The following is a 25,475-nucleotide window of genomic DNA, read 5'->3' on the forward strand; positions in this document are numbered from 1 at the left end:
GGGAAAATCTGGAGCAATTATAGCTTTTGCTCTAGATATTTCAAAGGCCACTGATTAGACATTGCATAATAACTTCTTTAAGTAAGCTTCCATTCTATTTGCTGTCTTTTTGCAAACACGTGGCCAGCTGCTATTGTGTGTGATGACAGATAACCATTGCAAATCAGCTTATGAACACACCCTTGTAGACGTAATGCACTGGCATAATAAGGTCATTTCAGTACTTTTGTTTGTATTTTTCTCTGAACAAACAAACATGAAAATCCATGGACCATTCATCTTTGTCTTCTTCTGAATTCGAATCGGTAATTTTTCCTCCTTTTTCCAAATGGGTCTGAAGGTGCCTAACTAGTCAGTATTTATTTGTGGTTCAGATGAAAATTCACTGAAATAATAATTTTTCCTCATACTTTTCAAGGACAATAGAACTATATGTTACTCAATTACTTTTTCTTTTTTATTTTTTAATTATTCTCTGCATTCTTTGGAATAACTTTCTGTCACAATTCTTTAGTACTAGGACAATATAATATCAACTGCTCTTTAATTTGAGAGAGGAAAAAAAAAAAAGAGTTCATGAAAAAGTTGTGTACAATAATTCTAAAACATACAGCCTTAAGGGCTAATTTATCATACTTAATACTTTTTCTTTTAAGTATTTAATATGCCATGAAACATATTCACATGACTATTTCATTCATAAAAATTTCACTACATACCATGAGGAAGGCTTTGGAGATGGTGGAACTGAATGTAAAGTGGCAGAATCTGGATGAGGGCTAGTGGGACCAGATCCAGGTAAACTTGCCAACAGGTTTTTCTTTGCAGCTGCACTTACCCTATAAAATAAAAGATCTGTACTATTCAAAAGATTTATTACAATGAAAGCAATTAAATTAAAAAACAATAGACAAATTCACACAATACAGCTCTAAATTTCTTTTAATTTACAACAGATTTCAAGTTCATTAATATGCAAAGATGACACAAATTTGCAACATTTTATATAATGTTTTAAAATGAATGGTGCACTGCCACTGCATTTTTGAATTTATCATATCTGCTAATAAACAACAGAGCTCGTTTTTTTGTTTTTATGGTGCATCAGCTTTTTATGCCAATTTGGAATAACTGGAATATCTCACAGGCAAAAAAGGCCTACTCCCTCTATTCCTGGTACATTATAACCTTCAATGTTTTTGCGCCATAAAAAAATCAAGTCCTACTTCCCTGCCTGAAATGGCTAATTATAGCTTCAAGTGAAGAGGCTTTCAGTCTTCTTCAAGAGGATTCAAACCCTTTCCGAATGAGTGACAAAAACCATTATACTCTTACGAAGAAAACAGAGTTTGAACATAAGCTCAAAGTTTGAAATAGTCTGATTGGTTTGGTTCATTGAGTTTATGGTTTATCAGTATCTTCAGCAATATTGTGCCAGTGAATTTATGTCTGTACAAGTTATGCTTTTAGTTAAGAAGCATAATAAATCTAAGGCTGTGCATCCAGCTGACGGTAGGGGGAAGTTCATTTGCAAATGACCTAACCAGAAACAGACCCAACTTTAATAGTTATAAAATGAACTTAAAAACAGAAAAATGCTCATGTGGGAAGTAACAGATTGAAAAATGACAGAAAGAAAATTCTTAATGAAATGCTTTTCCAGAATGCACATAATAGTGGTTTGTTTCTGAAGTGTGTGTTATGGGTGTTTAAAGGCACATAAGCTACAGGCTATAGTGTGCCTGTCCATAGAGATGTGTTAGGAAATAATTCAGAATTGAAGGCATTTCATTTCATTTTATAAAACTATTCAGAATCGATGAGACATTCCAATTTTTTTCAGAAAGCTGAAAAGTTCATTAATATTTGCCTGATCGCCAATAATATGCTCTAGTGATCTCAGTTGTTGAAGAAAGCAGGACTGATGTTCTGTTCTGTTGATAGTGAGGACAACTAGTAGTCCAACATATTCAGTAAGAATATGTTGGACTACTAGTTGTGCTGAGCAGTGTCGACACTGAGGAGGATCATCACCTGTGAGTAGATGGATATGGGTCAGATGAGTACAGGCCGTTCTCGCTTTACGAGTTCCCGGGCTTATGGTTTTTTTTTTTTTTTTTTTTTTCAAAGTATCAAGTATCAACAAAATCGAAAATATGAACATTAATTGCAAAAAATGAATATTAAACATTCATAAATACCGCATTTCAAACCACGCGCGTAGCTATACAATACAGTGTACCTGATATTAATCCATTTCAAGACACCATCGTATCGTGAAAATATCGTAATGTGAACCCAATAACACATTGTTTTTTGGTAATTCGTTCCACGACCTTGGAAGTAGAAATCTTCGCTATATAACTCTTTAAAAGGTCATTTTTATAGTGCAAATTGTATTAGTTACCTATTCAAATCACTACAATGCACTACACTTTCACCTTTATCACGTTCTGTTATAAGAATCAATTTTAAATGCCTTTGTGATATTTTTCTAAAGCACATTTCTGGAGGTCACAACCATAAAACAAAAACAATTTGCACTTTCCGGTTTATTGGGCATTTCTGTTACTGTAAGCAATTATAAATAGGTAGTAAACTCGATGTTATTGCATTTGCGAAAATACAAATAACTGCAATTATGTGATTTTTTGCATTATGGTGAAATGTGTTTTCCCTTTACTGAAATCTTCAAAAACATAAATAAATTTTCAGAATCTTCTCTTCATTCCTTTTTTTTTTTTTAAGCTTTGTAAACTTGCTACTCCGAGCAAATCATGTTAGCAATTTGTGCATTCCATTAAAATATGCTTATGCATCTATTGAAATTTATAAAGAAAATAGAAGATTATCTTGGAAACAAACACTTGAAGCATTTCCGAAGAAGACGACTCCTTGATCATCAAGCCAACGAGTGCCGAGCCAATAATAAGTGATCAATAAATAATTTCGTTATTATTATAATTTGCTTGATTTTACAGGCTATGTTTTAATTTCTTTGAATAAATCAATCATTGTTTAAACAAACTAATTAGCTAACTAATTTCATTGTTGAGAACGTAACCCCTATTTTTAACATTATGTCTATGGGATTTAATTCCCGCTTTAAGAGTTTTCACTTTACGAGCACGTGCTAGGAACGAATTAACTTGTAAAGCCGAGAACTACCTGTATGCCCTATTCTTGCCTGTGCAAGTACCACCTCTTCCCTTCTTGTTGTCTGGATGCTGGAGTGCCAAAATCTTGGTTCCTGTTTCAACTGAAAAAGTTTATTGTTAGTCAGGGTGTTCCATAGTTGTTTCCACTGTGCAAGGCATGCTGCTGCTATGATGACATTACAGTCCTAGGCTGGAATATGGACAGATGTCAAATTTAAAGTTGATGGATTTTTTGCAGATATCTGCCAGTTCATTCCCCCTTTTTCCCCTGAATGTGCTGGAATCCAACAAAAATTCACTAATTGTTGAAAATGTTCAATTTTCAAGAGCAACCTCCGATTTATTATTATTAGCCATATGGTGAAAGGAAGCCTGAGGCTTATGCTGCACCAGCCAAAAAAAAATTTCTGAGGTACCCTGAGAGAGAGAGAGAGAGAGAGAGAGAGAGAGAGAGAGAGAGAGAGAGAGAGAGAGAGAGAGAGAGAGAGAGAAGGGAATCACTCAAGAAAGAGAAGAATGATGATATCCAGCTCAGGACCCTGGGTGTGCCAAGCCCATGCTCACCAGATGTGAGCCCCTGTGAAAGGAATGGTCGGAAACTTTCCAGAAAGCTGTCTAATTTTCTTCCATATTAATTTGGAATCAGTGTTTCTATTTATAGTGGACGCAAACCATGTCCAGGATTCCTTTCTGGCTGTCTTTGAATGAGATGCGCTCTTGCCCTTAGTTTCTTATAGTTAATGAGATTAACTGTTGTTGGTGATTGTCAAAATAAATTCCACGCTTTATTTTTTTCCTTCTTTGTTTTTGTGCATTCTTCATTCCAAAAGTAGCTAAAATGGTGTTGGGCAGTAGGATTCGTTAATGGAATAGAGGTTTCACTGCTGATAACAAGTGGGATATATTCCGTTACTTCATCAATGGGCTGTAAGCATATAATTTCGTCATCCAAGGTGATAGCTGATTGAAATTTGACCCAGTTGGCATGAGAGAATTTTAATTTCCTGCAGAGTTCAGCTAATGGTGGTTGTGCAGTGAGCATGTTACAAATAATTGGGAAATGCCCATGGTATCTTTCGTAACAGACCATTCCATGACTGGAAACAGTACTGGAGAGCATATTGACAGATCTATTGCCGAAGTTTGTCCAGCTGGCAACTGTATGTGAATAGTTTCACCTGTATTAAGAATAGTAAGATTTTGTCTATCCAGAAAGGTTGGCCATGTGTATTTAATTTTGAAGATCCCCCCATAAGGGGTAGTGACCATTGAAATCCCCCAACAAAATTACAAGGTTTTCCAGACCTTGGTAAGAGAAGGTATGATTTGGTGGAAGATAGAATGAAACTATTTATTGTAATCTGAGCAATGAAACGTGGTCACTCTCATCGTGGACTAATGTTATTAGTGGAGTCCCTCAGGGTTCAGTGTTGGGTCCATTGTTGTTTTCTGTATTTATAAATGATATTGATGATGGCATATCAAGCTTAATGTCCAAGTTTTCATTAAGCTACTGACGCTATGCTGCTGCAACAGGATCTGGAAAGGTTGAGCAGATGGGCTGAGAAGTGGCAAATGAAGTTTAACATTGGCAAATGTAAAGTACTACATATGGGAAGCAGTTTGGTTTGGTTTGTTTTTTTTTAGGAGCATTAGCAACTAAAGCCATATTGCTCCGGGAATATGCGGTGGTCATTCCCTGACCTTTCCGCATCCTCCGTATTTGGTGGTGATGGGCTTGAACCCCGGTCTAATCAAGAAGCGTGTGCTACGCACTGCTGCTCCTTCCCACCTGGCTACGGAGGCACCTTGGGAAGCAGTAACCCCAGAGTAACGTATCAACTGTGTGGTACTATACTGACAGTGGTAGGGAACAAAAAGGACCTGGGGGTGCAGGCAGATATGAAGTTTTCTGAGCAGTGCAGACAGTCAGCAAGAGTAACTCACAGTGTCTTGTCAATGATATACAGGAATTTTTCTGTATATCATTGACATAATATAAGGTATAAGGCAATGGTCAGGCCACACCTTGAGTACTGTATACAGGTCTGGAGACCTCATTTTAAGAAGGATGTAGAACTGTTGGAACGAGTACAGAGAAGGGCAACAAGATTAGTGAATGGAACAAAGGGTTGCTCTTACGAAGAAGGGCTTTTGCAAATTACAGTGTCTGGAGACTAGGCACCTGCAAGGTGATCTGATTGAGGTGTATAAAGCCTTGAATGGTTTGAGCATGCTCAATGCTGATGGGATTCTTCCTCTTGCTCAGAATAATCACCTGAGAGGGCATAAATTCAAATTGAGGAAAGACAGATGTAGGATAGATGTACAGAAGTATGCCTTTAGCCAGCAGGTAGTTGGTTGGTAGAACAGACTTCCATCCTTTGTTGTGGAAGTTGATAGTTTAACTAAATTTAAGGCTGGGCTGGACAAGTATTTGGAACAAAAGGAGGGGTTAAATGGGAGAGTTTTTTTTTTTTTGGCTGATGCTGCATAAACCTGCTTTCTTGCATCACGTGCCTCTACTAATGCTAATGCTAACATACAGCAACAGCTTCAATTTCTGTTTGAAGAACAATTTGCTTTGCTAGAATCTGCGAGTTGATCAAGATGGCCACACCACCACGGGCAGCATTTGATGTATTGCGATCTGTTCGATATATAGAGTAATGGAAATTTGGGAAGTTAAACAGGTTTCTTGCAAGCAGAAACCTACTGGTGATTAGGGAAGAATAAGGTAATGAATATCATCGATATTGCTACGAAGTCCTCTACAATTCCACTGTAAAATATAAAGCATTACTTGAGATGAGTACAGGAGCTGTATCTGACTGCTTTTTCAGTATAGCAGTTTTAAGTCGGTCAGATTTCAGTTTGTCTTTTTTTGAAAATGTAGGCCGACCAGTGTCCAAAATCAGGTCTTCCTGGTTGGATGAGTAATTAATATCCGTGGAGGTGCCTTGAATATATATTTTTTTGAATTGGAACTTTTACTATGTGATGCTGTTTGTCTGTCTGTAGGTTTTAAGGTGCAAGGCCATAATGCGCCTAACTATGGTGATGTTAAATACATAGTTATATCTGTATAGATGTTATTAAGTTTATAATGTGTTGTAAGTTGTAATGTTATAATGCAAAATATGAATATGGTGAGTGGGTGATTCCATGTCAAGTGGTCTAATTTTGAAGATGGTCCCTACTCAACCATCTTCAATTTTGTTGAAACTTGGTGTAGATGTTTAAACAGGTTTCCAAAGAAGATGTGCAAAAATTCAGTTCAAAATATAGTATGTTGAGGCACCTTTTTTGTAGAGGTCACTTGTGTTATGCGGAGTAAATCACAAAAAATTTTCAGAGTTTTAAGTGTTACTGTTGCACAACATTGAGAGGTAGTGCTCTGAAACTTGGTATACCTAGTTAACTTGGCAGAGAATGCAAAACGTTTGGTGTCCAGGCTCAAAAACCTTCACATTTTTTACAATGCAGTCTAAAACTGGCACCAAAAATTTGTCACAACAAATAACTTTTGAACATTTTTTAAAAAAAATTTTAAAAATTTGTTGCAACAAATAACGACTTTTGAAAGTCGTAACTTTGAAATAAAAACCTTTGGTACCTTATCCTTTTAGGTATTGTATTTAACATATGCATGAATTGAGACTAACTAATATGAGCTTTTACACTTGTTTGCTGGCTGAGATAGTTTCCTTCAAAGATAGACTCAAATTTCTACCTATCTTTAGGGACAAATATCTTAATGTGGAACACCTTCAATTCTCTCATTTCTGCTACCATACAGCTTTTAAGCAACAAGAATCATGGTTTTTCAGTTTTGTGTCTTGCTAATTAAGGCCTAAAAAATGGCCATAAACATTTTATATTTTCCACATAATATTTGCATACTTATTTGATGGTGAAGTTTCACATCTCAATAAGGACAGAACTATTGCATTTACAAGAGTGAAATTTTCTGCAATTACTCTGCCCTTTAGGTTAACGAAAAAGGATATATTGCCAATGCACAAAAAGATCTGTATTTTTCACAAAGGGGGTTCAAATGGCAAGAAAAGAATTGTATGGGTTTCTTTAGTGCAAGTTCCCAAGACTGAAAAGTGGTCTTTATTCAGGATTCCAAGCATAAAGATGATGTTCTATCGGTTTCTAAGCTTGAAAGAAGTTACAACTGTAACAAAATTTATTTAAAACACAATACAATTTGAAATAAGCAAGTGAGTGTGAAGATATTGAATCAATGCTTCGTAATGGACTGGAATTTTTCACTGATGGTTGATACTACTACTTCAGACTAGCTATATAGCATTAGCATTAGTAGAGGCATTTGATGCAAGAAAGCAAGCTTATGCAGCATCAGCCAAAAAAAAAAAAAAAAACCCCCACTTCCACTTCACCCCTCTGTTCGTTCAAAATACCTGTCCAGCTGAGCCTTAAACTTATTTAGGCTATCAATCTCCACCACAAGGGATGGAAGTCTGTTCCACCAACCAACCACCCGCTGGCTAAAGGCAAATTTCCGCACGTCTATCCTACATCTGGCTTTCCTCAATTTGAATTTATGCCCTCTCAGGTGATTTTTCTGAGCTAGAGGAAGAATCCCATCAGCATTGAGCATGCTTAAACCATTCAAGGCTTTATACACCTCTATCAGATCACCTCGCTGGTGCCTAGTCGCCAGACACTGTAATTTGCAAAACTTAAGCCTTTCTTCGTAAGAGCACCCCTTTGTTCCATTCACTAATCTTGTTGCCCTTCTCTGTACTCGTTCCAGCAGCTCTACATCCTTCTTGAAATGAGGCCTCCAGACCTGTATACAGTACTCTAGGTGTGGCCTGACCATTGCCTTATACAATGGAATAATCACCTCCTTATCCCTGCTGGAAAAATTCCTGTATATCATTGACAATACTCCATGAGCTACTCTTGCAGCCCGTCTGCACTGCTCAGAGAACTTCATATCTGCCTGCACAACCACCCCCAAGTCCCTTTCATTCTCTACCACTGTCAGTGTAGTACCACAGAGTTGATACGTTGCTCTGGGGTTGCTGTTTCCCATGTGTAGTACTTTACATTTGTCAATGTTAAACTTCATTTGCCACCTCTCAGCCCATCTGCTCAACCTTTCCAGATCATGTTGCAGCAGCATAGTGTCAGTAGTGTCCTTGACAACCCTGCCAACCTTTGTGTCGTCTGCAAACTTGGACATTAAGCCCGATATACCATCATCAATATCATTTATAAATACAGAAAACAATAATGGACCCAACACTGAGCCCTGAGGGACTCCACTAATAACATCAGTCCACGATGAGCAGTGTCCATTGATTACCTTCTCCCCCTCAACCACCCCTTTATCCATAGCAGCAATTTGCTTCCAATGTCACACTGCTCCAATTTGTGTAGCAGTCTTCCATGTGCAACAGTATCAAAAGCCTTTCTAAGATCCAAGTATATAATATCAAAGTTATTCCCTGCATCCAGTTCTTTTGTGACTGCATCATAGTATCCAATCAAGTTGGTCAGGCAAGACCTCCCCTTAACAAAACCATGCTGTGTCTGAGCTATAACTGAAGTCTTGTCTAAATGATCCTGCAGTGCTTCTTTAACCAGTGCCTCCATTAATTTTCCTGGAACAGAAGTTAAGCTCACAGGTCTATAATTACTTGTGTCAGCCTTTGATCCTCCTTTGTGAATTGGAGTCACATTTGCACATTTCCAGTCTATGGGTACCTCCCCTGAGTCCAAGGAAGCTCTCATAATTATGGCTAAGGGTTTGCTTACTTCCTTTGCTGCCTCCTTTAATATAACTGGATAGATCCCATCCACCCCGGGTGCCTTTCTTGTGTTTATCTTCAACAGTTTCTCCTCCACTTTACTCCCAGTTATTTCAAGATTCTGTAGCTTACTGCTAGAGTTGAATACACCTCTGGCATTCCCCTCGCTGAATAACTCCTCATGTGTGAATGTCGATGCAAAATATTCATTTAGTTTGTTAGCTACCTGAGCAGGATCATCAACACTTGACCCATCAATATCAAGTGGACCAATCTGATTCATTCCCTTCCTTCTAGAGTTTACATAAGTAAAGAACTCTTTGCTGTTTTTCTTTGCATCCCTTGCCAAGGATTTCTCGTAATCTGCCTTCGCCTGCCTAACCTCCTTTGTAACTTGGTTGCATATCAACTTGTATCTATCATAGGCTTCTGTGTCATGTGTTAATTTGTATGTATCCCATGCATTTTTCTTCTCTGCCATATGCCTCATTAGTTCATCTGACATCCATTTTGGCCTAAACCTTGAACAATATTTCTTAGTTGGTATGTAAAGCCTAGTAGCTTCCAAGATAAGTTCTTTGAATGCTTCCCATTTTGAATTTGCTGTTGGTAACATCATCAGTTGGTCCCACTGTATAGAATTTAAATACTGTCTCAGTCCATCGTAGTCGCCTTTACGGAAGCAATAATCCTTCCCTTTACCCCTAATGGTAGTTACCTCTTTGAATAAATCCCACTTCAGCACACTGTGATCACTGCCACCTAGTGGTTCATTTATCTGCAGATTCTTAATGCATGAAGAATCACTGCTGATAATCAAATCAAGAGTATTACTCCCTCTAGTTGCCTCACAAACATGCTGATGTAGAAAACAATCATCCAATAAATCCACAAAAGCCCTGCTAGTGTGTGAGTAACCAGCCCCCAAATTCCAGTCAATATCTGGGAAATTAAAATCTCCCATTATAAGACAAATAGGACATTTGACTTATAAGACATTATAAGACATATAGTTGTTTTTGGAGCTGGAAGATTGGCAATAATTTGTTGTTCAGGAATCCAGCAGACATTTTGTCTAGCAGGCCAGTGAAATGAGCGAGCTGCTTCATGAGGATGCACAATACATGTTTTTCAAATGAAATTTCACAAATATTTCCAATCCACCAATTATTGTCATAAATACAGGCAATGTATTAGCCAGGTTGTAAATTAACAATTGGTATATAGTGAATATTGGTTTCACTAGTCTGATCTACATGAGCTACAAATGATGATGGTGTGTCATTTGATACTCTGCAAACACGAATCTGTCTTGCATCAATAGGAATGAAGTGATGATTTTCGCATGTTCCAGCAATAGTATGACCCTCTATGAATATTTTCTCTTGAAATGGCCTTACTTGCTCAATTTCCTCTTTAGAAACAAAACAGAATTTTATTCCAGTCACATGCTTGTCACAAAATTCAAACATGTTTCTTGGTGTCAGGATTTGGTTTTCAATTGGGTGTTGGAGACTTGCATGTGCTGCCAATCGTTTTATTTTTCCACCAATTCCATCACATGATGACTTGCCATGGCTAGTGCCAAAGAAATTCCATTCAGCACTGATATCAAAATTCTTCTGATGATGACACAAGTTAATAAATTTCTTGTATTGAGCTGCAGAACCATCACTGAAGTAGTAAATGTGCCTGATTTCTGTCATGAAACTCCACAAATATTCAATTAAGTTGGTTAGAAAACATGCATTGCAATTATGTCATGTTGAAGGCAGTCACTGATTATGCAGAAACTTATATTCTGAAGTTCAACATCCTTGTAATAAATGACAAATGGATGCAATGCAGCCTGCTATTCTCCCAGTGGAACCCTTGAACAGCATCTTGCACAACAAATGATTAATTTTCTGCAAAATCCATCAAGATGACCAATTCATCTGTCATTAGGGTTTCCTTTGTTGATTTCAAATGGTAGCTTTGATGCTTAGCAATGTAGTGATTACAGGAAAGGTTAAATATCTTTGTATGTTAAATATCAACTCTTCAATAAAATCTTTTGTTGTTAATTGCTTTGTGTCCAGGTGTATGACTCTCAGCGTGTATCACTTGAATTCAATATCTTCTGGTTCATTGTTTTCGGAAATATTCTCTAGAAACGTTTTTAATTCATCTATTCCTGAAGATTTTTCACACCGATGAAGCATACAATCTTTTGACTCCAAATCACAGACTATTTTACCAATGAGAACCTTGTAATCACAATCAACAGGACTTGCTGCTAGCATTAACTTGACATTTTGATGGATTGTGCATACACATACAGAATGTGTTCCTGGTGCACCAACTGTGACACACCACTTGGGTTGAAGTTCACAAAATTTAGAATATCCGATGTCAGATCCATTTCTATCTCGTAAGTTATAAACATTTCCTTCAAGTTGCTAGTAGTAGTCGCTTTTGCATTTTTATTCCATCTGCATTTCTAATGGAAATATAATCTTTCTTTCCAGGGAATATCCAACTAAATTCATCATCTTCAAAAAATTCCATCACCTTTTGCTTTACTTGCTCAGAAAGCTTTTTTTCAGGTATGGCCATGATTCCCTCTTCTGCTTTAAGTTTTATAGCTTTCTTGACCATTTTTCCTGAGACACTAAACTCTTCCATTGTTTTCTTTATGGACCAACTAACTGGAGCTAGTGTTAATATTTGAAGTTTTTCTAAATGACTTGATACCATCAACTTTTCTTTCAATTCTTTCAGCAGCTCATTGTAATCTAAGCAATTTCCACACTGACTTGCACTTGGCTCCATGATGTCATTTGGATTCAAGCCACCAATAGATGCAATTTTACTGGCAATTACATCTTGTACTTGACTTGCCTTCCTTTTGGCATAGCCTTGTGAGTCTCTCTTAGCCATTCACTGAAATTTCAGAGGAGAAATACCAATAGCCATCAAACTTGTGTTCAAGCTTTTAGTCACATGCATTTTTGTCATCATGGTCTGATCCAGATGAAGTTGATGTTCCTTGTTGCTGCTTTTCGGCTGTTAGGGCAGAAACATACTACTATCACTTCACGAGACTTCACTTGTACACATGTCTAATGTTATATGTGGGGGGGGGGCTATATTTCCCATTTAGTTTATTGCCCGGAGATGCACTGCTGTCATTGGCTGTATTCACATGCTGCTGTGAATACCCTTTATCCCAAGATACCCATTTTTTAAAATTTGAAATGGGATATTTGAAAAAAGCAGAAATCATAAAACACCGTTTAGATGATTATTTAGGAATAAAGAATTAACTGACGATAGTTGTTCTTGAAATGTACCCTTAAAGACTCAAAAAACGACATTCTATCCTATTTACAAAGAGGGTTATAGAATATTTATATTATGCTTAATTTGTAACCTTTTACATTCTACTTGACTTCTTTTGTATTTCATTGTAATGTTTTAAGGCTCGTTGTTTGTTGTTTGTTTGTTATTTGGTTTTTAGGAGCATTAGCAACTAAGGCCATATTGCTCCGGGATATGCGGTGGTCATTCCCTGACCTTTCCGTATCCTCCGTATTTGGTGGTGACGGGCTCGAACCCCGGTCTAATCAAGAAGAGTGTGCTACGCACTGCTGCTCCTTCCCACCTGGCTACGGAGGCGCCTCACTTTTTTTTTTTTTTTTTTTAAGGCTCAGGCAACAAACTCTTTTTTTTATTTAAAACTCCCCATTTCAATATCGATTTGCTGTATGAAGAATATGTTCTGTTGAAATCATTCTATAAAAATAGTGATACAAAATACTTCAAAAATACCACAGATATTTGGATAAAAATTGTTAAACGCATACAAAGTATGCAATACAGAAAAAAATATTAATTTTGTTTTTGCTTTGCCTCACACAAATGCAATCGGTGAGCGAGTATTTATCTCAATGTCTAACGCATGGAAAAAGGATAGATATAAATTAGACGTAAAGAATGCTGAAGGAGAACTGTTCATGAAAACCAATCACAATATGTCATGCAAATAATTTTACACATATGCACTAAAAAATGAAAAACTGTTAAAGAAAATTCGCTCAAATGAAAATGAAAAGTATTGCTAGGTAAATATTTTCTTTTTGATAAAATAAATCAGGTTTATTGAATATGTATTGTAAACAATTATGTAAAACATTTGATGTTAATATTTATAAAAGTTTCTTTTAGTGTTTATAACTCTGGCAATAAAATTTTCTGAATTAAACAAATTAAAGCACAGGCTATATATATATATTCCTCTGTATAATTCGTTTAGTTTTATAAAATTTGATTAATTTTGCATTCTATGAACTTGTAAAAATTAAAAAAATATAGAAATAAAATATTTGTTATTAAAATTGTTTATTTTTTTAAAGATACAGTATAATGCGAGTACCTCAAAACGAGGAATGAATACCCTAAACATAAGCATGAATACCCTGAGATCAAATTTTTAATCTGGTCACCCTACATTACAGTGATGCTGCTTCTCCAACTGACTTCACAGTTTACACTAAACAGTGACATGACGAGAGTTCCATGACGTGATAATAGTGTTTCTGCCTTTTCAGCATGATGGGCACAGCTTCTGGCCTGGTATTATGTTAGGTCTTTCAGGTAGTCTGCCATTGACAAATCAATTGGTTGTAAACTTTTTTTCACCATATGATTTTTCTTCTGGAAAGCATTGCAACATGAATGCTGCAAAAATTCAAATTTTGTCAAAAGCAAAGCTTCATGATGTAAACAAATTGTCTTCTTCACCTAGTTTTAATCCACAATGTCAATCTATCAGCTGTTGTTCTTCAATTTCAAATTCTTTAAATAATTTTAACCCAGTTTTGCCTGTATAGGATAGCACATGACATTTAGAATTATCCATATGACTGATGGTGCACGAGTCTAGCTTATCTCCAGCAAAATCTTTTGATTCTGTGGCTCTCATGCTGACTAATAAGTGGACGTTTCTGCAAGCAATGAAAACTTAATTAACTTTATTACAGTCAAACAATAAAAAACAGAGTAACAAAATAAACAAACTGTTCAACATGAAGATAAAACACATTAATAACAGCATGGTTCAAATATCAGCTATTTATACTTTTTTTTTTTTATATGATTCTAGAATATTCCAGAATTCTAGAATGATCATCAGTTTTTTTGGAATTCAAGAATATTCTATAATTCTTGGGTATTCTTCTAGAATATTCCAGAATTCTAGAATATACTCTATTTCTAGATTATTCTAAACATTAAGCAGGATTAAGGAAATGTTCTGCAACAAAAAAAAAAAAAAAAAAGATCTCACAAAATAACAATATGGCACATAAAACTACTTGATGTTTAGGCTTAATTTTAAGGCCTTAAGTGGAGACACACAAAAGAGATAAACCATAATCCTTGTAGCTGAAATTATGCTCTTTCAGGTGGTGCCAAAAACGAGAGAACTGAAGGTGTCCCACATTAATCTGTGGTAGCAGTAAATATATATAGCAAGTGTGTTACGCGTGCACTTTATTCTGCTTCGTAATTCGGTGTTTTCATACAACTTGGATGTGTTTTTCATTCTTCTGCTACTTTTTCTATTGCACGTTTCATTATTATTACCATTGTTTTTAAGAAGAAAAAAAATACATATTTTACCATGGACAACTGGGTAATCAGAACAAAAAGGCCGAGGAGTGACATCAATAATATTGCTACAGGTACTTCAGCCGACTGGGCTGGCCGGGTGGGAAAAGTACCTGCCTGGCAACCCAAAGGTCACGGGTTCGAATCCTGCTTCGGGCTTGGGTCAGAGTAGTGCAAAAACCTAGGGAGAGTGCATTTATGGCCACAGAAGCCATAATGCACCAACAACTAACAAAAAAAAAAAAAAAAAAAAAATCATGTGAAAATTTGGACACTAATGTTATTTCAAGTGAAGTGCAACCACCAATTTCTGGTAGAGAGCTATCATATTCCAAATCAAAAGGAACAAAAAAGAAAAAGAATAGAAAATATCAAGAGGAATTTAGGAAGTATGGCTTCACCTACAGTGTTGTTGATGATGAGCAACGTCTTTTGTGCATAATATGCCTCGAAAAACTGGCTAACGAAAGCATGAAACCTGTTAAATTAAAAAGGCACTTGCATACGAAACAGCCAGAGCTAATAAAAAAAACTGAATCCTTTTTCAAAAGCCATGCCGACGCCATACAAGGTCAGAAATCTTTCATGAAGAAACATACGGCAGTTCCTTGCAAAGCTTTAAGAGCATCGTTAGAAGTTTCGTACTTAATAGGAAAAAATTTGAAATCACATACTATTGCTGAAACCCTTTTTCTCCCTGCTGCAATAAAAATGATTTCAATTATGCATGGAGAAAAGTACATCAACAATTTAAAAACCATTCCTCTGTCCAGAGACAGTCTCACGGCGTATTGCAGTTATCGCGGACAACATAAAATTCAATTTATTAAATCGATTGAGAGAAAGTCGAATTTTTGCAAATGCAGTTAGATGAATCCACAGATACTACTACGAGGGAGATATTTCAGAGGATTTTCTATTTTGCAAAGCTTTGGAAGTAAGAACGATGGGCAACTTTGGATGGGCGAGAATATTTTTGATGTTAAATATTTTCTTTCGAACAAATAATCTGACGTGGAAGAACTGTGTTGCAATTTGTACTGATGGTACAGCTGCAATAACAGGAGAAAATAAAGGTTTAAAGGGAAAGTAAAGGAAGTTTCTCCAAATACAGTTTTTAATCATTGCATTATACATGGGGAAGCATTAGTAGCGAAGGAAATGCAAACTGACTTGTACAAAGTTTCGAAAGATGCAGTAAGTGTTATCAACTTTATTAAAAGTAGAAGCTTAAATAGCAGACTTTTCACTATATTTTTTAATGAAATGGGATCCACTTATGAAACGCTTCTTTTATATACGAAAGTGAGGTGGTTGTCCAGTGGTAAAGTGTTGTGACGTCTTTTTGACCTCAAACATGAAGTTTTATTGTTTTTATCAGATACAAATCAGAACCTTGCCCAATTGTTTACAAATTGAAAATGGCTTGGAAAACATAGTTACCTTGTTGATATATTCGAAAAACTTAATGATTTACATTTAAGTCTCAAGGTCAGGGAACAAATATATCAAATACTCAGTGATAAAATTGAAGCTTTCAAAAAGAAGCTTAATCTTTGGAAAATTGAATTTGAGCGTAATAGCATTGAAATGTTCCCATGTTTTTCTGATTTTGTTAATCGCAGTAATATTGACATTTTACAATTTAGAGATATCATTGCCACCCACCTGACAATGCTAATTAAGAATTTTTCCAAACGATTTCATGTTTCTCCAGAAAAAAAGTTGTATTGGATTCGTGATCCCTTTGCTTTTGATATTTCTTCATGCCTCGAAATTACCATTGAGCAAAAGGAAGATCTTATCAACCTGTCATGTGACGAAGCATTACGTGCTCGTTTCAGCATTACAACTTGTGAAAAATTTTGGCTTTCTCTTCGAGACGAGTATCCAGAATTATCAAAAATGGCGATACAAACCTTGCTACCTTTCAGGTCTACATATTTATGTGAGCTTGGTTTCTCAAAATTAACAGCTATAAAAACAAAACAGCATTCCAGACTTGATCCAGAAGACGACATGAGATTAGCAATTTAAAATATTGAGCCAAATATGGACCAAATATTATCAGTTATTCAGTCTCATCCTTCTCATTAATTGTTTTGTTTTGTAATTGTTCATTTTTTATTGTTTTGTTTTGTAATTGATCATTTTTTATTGTTTTGTAATTTTAATTGAAGAATAAGAATTTGATTTGTTGTTTTACTGTATTCAATTAAACAATTATTTTAATGTGTAAATTAAAAAGAAAGAAATGTTTTATTCCTTTCTCGGTACTCGAATAAAACTGTCTACTCTATAATTTATAAAATAATATTTTTTCTCCAAAAATTTGGTCATCCAACCTCTGTATTTACACGGGGGGGGATCCGCATCAATTTTATATTTAATAAAGTGGGCCGTGAGCAAAGAAGTTTGCGCGCCACTGCCCCAGGCCACTTGACATGGAATGACCTGAGTAGGAAGGTCAGAAATGACGGGAGAACTGGGAGTAATGCTCTTTGTTAAGAAGCACACTAAATCTAAAGCAGTGCAGCCAGTGCATTAGCATTAGCATCAGCATTAGCATTAGTAGAGGCATTTGATGCAAGAAAGCAAGCTTATGCAGCATCAGCCAAAAAAAAAAAAAAAAAAAAAAGAAGTAACATAAATAAATAAAAATAACCACTTCCACTTCACCCCTCTGTTCGTTCGAAATACCTGTCCAGCTGAGCCTTAAACTTATTTAGGCTATCAACTTCCACGACAAGGGATGGAAGTCTGTTCCACCCACCAACCACCCGCTGGCTAAAGGCAAATTTCCGCACATCTATCCTACATCTGTCTTTCCTCAATTTGAATTTATGCCCTCTCAGGTGATTTTTCTGAGCTAGAGGAAGAATCCCATCAGCATTGAGCATGCTCAAACCATTCAAGGCTTTGTACACCTCTATCAGATCACCCCGCTGGTGCCTAGTTTCCAGACACTGTAATTTGCAAAACTTAAGCCTTTCTTCGTAAGAGAACCCCTTTGTCCCATTCACCAATCTAGTTGCCCTTCTCTGTACTCGTTCCAGCAGCTCTACATCCTTCCTGAAATGAGGCCTCCAGGCCTGTATACAGTACTCTAGGTGTGGCCTGACCATTGCCTTATACAAGGGAATAATCACCTCCTTATCCCTGCTAGAAAAATTTCTATATATCATTGACAATACACCATGAGCTACTCTTGCAGCTCGTCTGCACTGCTCAGAGAACTTCATATCTGCCTGCACCACCACCCCCAGGTCCCTTTCATTCTCTACCACTGTCAGTGTAGTACCACAGAGTTGATACGTTGCTCTGGGGTTGCTGTTTCCCATATGTAGTACTTTACATTTGTCAATGTTAAACTTCATTTGCCACCTCGAAGCCCATCTGCTCAACCTTTCCAAATCCTGTTGCAGCAGCATAGTGTCAGTAGTGTCCTTGACAACCCTGCCAACCTTTGTATCGTCTGCAAACTTGGACATTAAGCCTGATATACCATCATCAATATCATTTATAAATACAGAAAACAATAAAGGCCCCAATACTGAACCCTGAGGGACTCCACTAATAACATTAGTCCACGATGAGCAGTGTCCATTGATTACCACTCTCTGTCTTCTCCCCCTCAACCACCCCTTTATCCATAGCAGCAACTTGCCTCCAATGCCACACTGCTCCAATTTGTGCAGCAGTCTTCCATGTGCAACAGTATCAAAAGCCTTTCTAAGATCCAAGTATATAATATCAAAGTTATTCCCTGCATCCAGTTCTTTTGTGACTGCATCATAGTATCCAATCAAATTGGTCAGGCAAGACTTCCCCTTAACAAAACCATGCTGTGTCCTAGCTATAACTGAAGTCTTGTCTAGATGATCCTGCAGTGCTTCTTTCACCAGTGCCTCCATTAATTTTCCGGGAACAGAAGTTAAACTCACAGGTCTATAATTACTTGTGTCAGCCTTTGATCCCCCTTTGTGAATTGGGGTCACATTTGCACATCTCCAGTCAATGGGTACCTCCCCTGAGTCCAAGGAAGCTCTCATAATTATGGCTAAGGGTTTGCTTACCTCCTTTGCTGCCTCCTTTAATATAACTGGATAGATCCCATCCACCCCAGGTGCCTTTCTTGTGTTTATCTTCAACAATTTCTCCTCCACTTTGCTCTCAGTTATTACAAGATTCTCTAGCTTACTGCTAGAGTTGAATACACGTCTGGCATTCCCCTCGCTGAATAACTCCTCATGTGTGAATGTCGATGCAAAATATTCATTTAGTTTGTTAGCTACCCGAGCAGGGTCATCAACAGTTGACCCATCGATCTCAAGTGGACCAATCTGATTCATCCCCTTCCTTCTAGAGTTTACATAAGTAAAGAACTCTTTGCTGTTTTTCTTCGCATCCCTTGCCAAGGATCTCTCGTAATCTGCCTTCGCCTGCCTAACCTCCTTTGTAACTTGGTTACAGATCAACTTGTATCTATCATAGGCATCTGTGTCACGTGTTAATTTGTATGTATCCCATGCATTTTTCTTCTCTGCCATATGCCTCATTAGTTCATCTGACAACCATTTAGGCCTAAACCTTGAACAATATTTCTTAGTTGGTATGTAAAGCCTAGTAGCTTCCACGATAAGTTCTTTGAATGCTTCCCATTTTGAATTTGCTGTTGGCAATATCATCAGTTGATCCCACTGTATAGAATTTAAATACTGTCTCAGTCCATTGTAGTCGCCTTTACGAAAGCAATACCCCTTCCCTTTACCCCTAATGGTAGTTACCTCTTTGAGTAACTCCCACTTCAGCACACTGTGATCACTGCCACCAAGTGGTTCATTTATCTGCAGATTCTGAATGCATGAAGAATCACTACTGATAATCAAATCAAGAGTATTACTCCCTCTAGTTGCCTCCCGAACATGCTGATGTAGAAAACAATCATCCAATAAATCCACAAAAGCCTTGCTACTGTGTGAGTGACCAGCCCCCAAATTCCAGTCAATATCTGGGAAATTAAAATCCCCCATTATAAGACTCTCTGATTTACTGGCCCACTCTATTTCTCCGAACAGTTTCTTATTATACTCATCAGAGTCATTAGGCCTATAGCACACTCCTACTCTCAATTTTGATCTCCCAATGCTTATGTCACACCAAACTGACTCGACACTGCACTGTCCAGCGATGTCGACTGGCTTCACTTCCTTGGATTTTATGTGTTTCTTAATTAATAGCATAACCCCTCCTCCCTTCCTATCCTGTCTATCCTTTCTGTACACATTGTACTCCCCAAATTCCAGTTCTGCATTTCTTATATCTGTGTGACACCACGTCTCTGAAATCCCCACAATATCTGCCTTTGATGTTTTGAGCAATACCTCAAATTCATCAAATTTATTTACTAAACTCCTAGCATTGGTGTACACACAAGTATACATGCACCTGTTCTTTTTCTTAGCTACCCTAACACAACCCATGTGTTTACTTGTACCCCAATGATTCCCAGCAGTCTCTGAAATATCCTGCATCTTATTTTCCAGGCTGCGGCTCATTCCAATAGAAGCAGTGCAAGAATCACTTTCACCTCTGCCAGTGGCTACTGTTAATCTATTAGTCCTTGTATCCCCCCAATCTAGCAGTTTTCCGACCCACCTAACATTGCCTCGATAGCATCAGCAAACATTCTTGCACCCTTTCTATTTAAGTGTATCCCATCCCTGTAGAAGCAGTCTCTCCTGTTAACAAGTACAGACCAGGCTGAAAAAAATTCTACCCCTTGAGCCCTGCACAATCTTTCCAGGGCCGAATTGATTGACAGGGCTCTCATCATATACTCCCTCCTATCGTGTCTGGGCAGAATTGCAGACACTTTCAATTTCAACCCTAATTCACGGCTTTTTTTCATCAGTGACCTGTACTTGTCAAGTAATTCCGCCGGTCTCCTACTCTTAATGTCATTAGTGCCAACGTGTACAACTATATCACCTTTTGTGCCCTCACTGCCTTAGGATTAATGGCACCCTTTGTGCCATTAATCCTAAGGCAGTGAATTAGACATGGGTAACCCAATAGAATGTTGAGTCAATTAATTGTGACATAAGCACTGGGAAAACAAAAATGACAGTAGTGGTGTGCTAAAGGCCTAATGACTGTGATAAAGTATACCAAACAACTGTAGAGAGAAAGAGTGGCCATTAAACATCTTAGAATGGAGATTGTAACTTTCCAGATGTTGACTGGAATTTGTGGGTTGTCACTCCCAACACTAGCAAGACTCTTTTAGATTTACTGAATTACTGTTTTTTACAGCAGAATGTTAGAGAGGCTATAAAGTAAGACCAACTGATGATGTTTTAAACAGCAAATTCTAAATGGGAAGCAGCCGGGGAAGTAATCATAGAAGTTACTAGACTTTCATACAGTGCAATGCTTAGATTTAAATGGATGTCAGATTAACTGACAAGACTTGTGGCAGATAAGAAAAATGCGTGGGAAACATAAATTATCAGGTGATACAGAAGCCTATAGTATAAGTAACTAGTCTGTAATCAAGTCATACAGCAGATTAGGAAAGCTAAGGCAGATATTGAGATGTCTTAGGCAAAGAACAGCAGCAAATACTTCAATGCACATATTAGCAGTAGAAAGAAGGGTCTGAATCATATTGGGCCATCTGGTGTCAATGGACAAACTGTTGATGACCCTTTTCAGGTTGCTGACAAAAAATTCTTTAGTGAAAGGGATGCCAGAACTTTATCAAAATTGAATGGGGAGCTATATGATTCTGTGGTAACTGAAAGGAAAAGGGAAGAGAAATTGTTGAAGCTAAACATAAAAAAGGCATCCAAGGTGAATGGAATCAATCCAATGATTATATTATGAGTGGCAGCAAAGGTGTTAGTCAAACCCATGATTATGAGAGCATCCTTTGATTTAGGAGATATACCCAAGTAATGGAGATGTGAGAATGTATCCCCAAATCACAAAGGGGGATCAAAAGGTGACATGATTAATTACGAATGTGTCACTTGCCAGGAAAATAATGGAGCCACTGGTCAAAGAAGAAATGCAGGTACATCTAGACAGCAATGCAATTATACAGCAGTCACAGCATGATTTTGTTAAGAGGCAGTATTGTCTGATAATCTGATTTGATACTATGATGTAATCAAGGAACTGGTTACATCATAGTATCAAATCAGATTGAAGATCAAGGAAAAAATAATTTTAATTTCATATATTTGGATTTTAAGAAACCTTTTGATACTGTTGCACATAAAAGACTGCTATACAAACTGAAGCAATGTTGCATTAAGGGCAAAGTTATTACTTCTATGGATGGTTGAGTGGGAGAAGACAGAGAGTGGTTATCAATAGGTACTGCTCTTCATGGACTAATGTTATTAGTGGAGTCCCCCAGAGTTCAATGTTGGACCCAATGTTGTTTTCAATATTTATTAATGATAGGGCGCATGATTGTTCAGGTCGGGTGATTTACATGCTCCGATTATTTCAATTGTTTTAGTTTCTTAAACAAGTGTAACTATCTTAATTTTCATCTAATGCCTTAGATATATATACACAGTTTGCGACGAGTGATTACTGAAATGCTTTTTGCTACTAATTAGTCCAGTAATTTCAGATTTCCTGGCAGTATTGCTAAAGTTGAATCGGACCTTGTTGTTTGCCATTGTGAGTACAGTGTTTGTTCCTTTGCCCATTAACGCCCACATACTGCAAAAAGTAAGCGGTCAGCTTCTCACCAGCTAACTTAATCCTAGCCTGAAGGAACTTTCCTTGGTCAGTAAGTACTCTGCTTCTACTTTGTCAGCAATCTTGCCATATCTCTCCCTGTAGTGTTTAATGAATTTTGGGTACAATGCCATCAAAAAATATGCAATCCTGCTCAAGCTACGAAAAACCTCAAGCTACCAAAATGGAGATGTGCACTCTGCCGCAAGCAAAATAGGGATTCGTCAGATAGAGCTGACATATTGGCTGCTCCCTTGGCACACTTGCCTCCCTCCACAAAGTCTCTCTCTCTCTCTCTGGAATGCTGAATGATGTTAATGACATCACCACATATAACAATTCCACTCTCAGTGAACTGACTAGGAACAGCAAGCTTTTGCCTGGGATTACTGATAACTGTATTCAAACGGAATCACAAGCTTCAGCCAGCTGTGCTTTTTGCGGATATAACACTGAGAAACTGGAAACCATTGAAGGCATTCAGAAAAAGCTCGCTAAGGGAACGTCTCAGCCAGCTAGAAGGCTATCAATGAAAGTCCTTGAGCCTACTAAAAGATCTCTTGTCTGTGAACACTAGGCTCCCCTGTCCCGTCCCACAGGAATGCCCATCTTCCTCACCTGAGTCATCGTTACTACCTGAAATGGAAATAGTTGCACTCTCTAAAGACAGCGTCTATAGCGCCATGCTAAAATCTACTAAACAGGACTCTGAGATTGCAGACATGAATGGAGCGCAGCAATGCCGGATGCCTGGACCTGTGCAAATGCAAGCATCCCCAGGCCAATGGCATTACAGAAACAGCAAGATTGTCATGAGATTTGATCGTCATGAGAGTAGTTAATATTAGACAGAATAGGAAATTGCCAAGCAACCAGCGATACTCACGCGAATATTTTCATTAGCAGGCTGGATCCGTTGACAAAACTTGAACAAATAGAGGCACTATTGAAGGAACTAGGCATACCCGGTAAGTCTTTTAAAATCAATACCAAGCATCCCTCTTATGCCTCCTTCAGGATTCAGATTGATGGGGCCTAATTACCAATAATACCTCAATGCCAAATACTGGCCCATAGGCCTGTTGGTGATGCCATACTATGGGGAACTAAAGGCTAAGAACTCATCAAGCCCGAACCCCATTCCACAACAATGCATAACTATGCCAGCATAGCTACCTGTCTTCTCTAGCAGAGTCTCCCAAATTATATCTGAGAGCGGGTGCAATTTGTGGATGTCTATCTTGGAGATGATGAGTGAACATCAGACTGGTCACATTCCAGTTAGAATATCCAGCAACATTATGTCATGCCTAACAGATCTACTGTAACCTGCTTACAGTTCTTATCACAGAAAATGCTTCATGCCTGGAATGACAACGAAGATCTTCACACCATTTTTCTGGACAGGAAATCTGCTTTCGACTCAGTCCAAATCACTCCCTTCTCACTTACTTGAAAGATTCTATGGGATATCCGGAAATATGCTTAAGATCCTCAATAATCTGTTATATAGGAGAATACTTCACTTCACGAGCAATGGCATTACAGTCCGTAAAAGTGTGAAGGTAGAGATCCCACAAGGTGGTTCTCTCTCAGCCTTGCTATTTGCAGCAATATTCTTTCCACCAATGGATCAAATTCCAGTATTCCTATCATATGCTAGACAAAATTCCTCTGAATCTGTAAACAGCTATCTAAATACATTCTGTAAGTATGTTAAATTTTTTGGCCTGTCAGTTAATCCAGAGAAGTCAAACTATCTCATCTTTACTCCAAGTCGGATGACTGCATCTTCTCCAAGTCCGGAATTGGTAAGAAATGTTCTGACTCCCACAGACAGTGTCAAATTCCTAGGATTAATTCTTGATGCCAACCACACCTATAAACAACAAATCCAAGCTCAGTATTCCAAAGCCCTGAGAGCCTTCTGGGGAATGAAAATAGATCTGTGCAAAATGCACAAAAAGCAGACAATCAGGAAATACCTTGCAACTTACTTTTTTGGTGTGTTCTCCTATGCAGTGGAAGTTTGGTCTGCGGCACCACCCACCAGCCTCAGTAAAGTATAGGACCTCGAATTCTGGGTGCTGAAGTGGGCCAACTTGTGGTCACAGAAGATCCACACAACTTCTAAATCTGCACTCTGCTCCAACCTGCATTACATGCCCACAGTCCATAGAGCCCATGTGCTAAAAATAAAGGCATTCCTTCATCTGTGCTCAGCTAAGCATAATCACATCAACATCTGGAATACAGTTGGTTGGCGGTTACAAGGCAGACATCTCAGCAGTACCCCCTCTTTATGCTCAAGGCTCCAGAGGTTACAGAATTTCAAGGGACATTTCCCAAATATGACTCTGGACACTCTCAACTCACTCAACATCGACCTGTGGTCTATTGACAAGGCATATTGAAAGGCATCTTGACCTATCTTTCTGTTTGTAAAGAACAATTGTGTGTGTGCTGGCCCTAGTTAGCTGATGTCATTTCATGTTTGCATAATTTGTAGTCCTTTTTCATTTTAATTACTATTACATTATTACATTTTGATTATTATTATTTTTTTAAATAAAAAAAAAAAAAATCGCTTGCATAAACAACATATTGTAAGATTGCTCTGGCTTTCTGCGTAAGGAATCACTATTGTATACAATTTATGCTAATAAAGAATATTATTATATTGCTGAAGGTATATCAGGTGTAATGTCTAAGTGGCAGGGTGGGTAATGACAGTAATAATCAGGGTGAGCTATTGCAACGAGATCTAGGAAAATTAGGTTGATGGGCTGAGGAATGGCACTTGAACATTGACAAATGCTAGCTACTGCATATGGGTACCAAATTAACATATTAACTGTGTGGCACTATTCGTTTTCTGCTCCACTGAGTAGCAGAAAACGAAAAACACCTAGCAGGTAACTGTGCAGTCAGATAAGAAATTCTCAGAGCCAACAGGTTGAAAGGCCAGCTAATGGGGTTTTGTCAGTGATATACAGAAACTTTGCTAGCAGGGATAAATATATGATTATCCCACTGTACAAGGTCATGGTTAGGAAGGATGTAGATTTGATGATAGGAACAAAAGCATGCTCTTCAAAAGCATGGAAACTATGCACCT

General features: G+C 37.6%; 1 protein-coding gene across 1 annotated transcript in view; it reads right to left on the reverse strand.

The window, feature by feature from the left end:
- LOC150091099 (uncharacterized) overlaps window positions 1-25,475 on the reverse strand; it is a 502,417-nt gene that overhangs the window by 129,062 nt on the left and 347,880 nt on the right. The window contains exon 13 of the mRNA XM_090383197.1: window positions 720-839. Coding sequence (XP_090239323.1) covers window positions 720-839 — 120 coding nt within the window. The remainder of the gene's footprint in view (window positions 1-719; window positions 840-25,475) is intronic.

Source organism: Mastigoproctus giganteus, chromosome 1 (assembly GCF_048544385.1).
Source record: "Mastigoproctus giganteus isolate SK-2022 chromosome 1, ASM4854438v1, whole genome shotgun sequence".
Lineage (NCBI taxonomy): Eukaryota > Metazoa > Arthropoda > Arachnida > Uropygi > Thelyphonidae > Mastigoproctus > Mastigoproctus giganteus.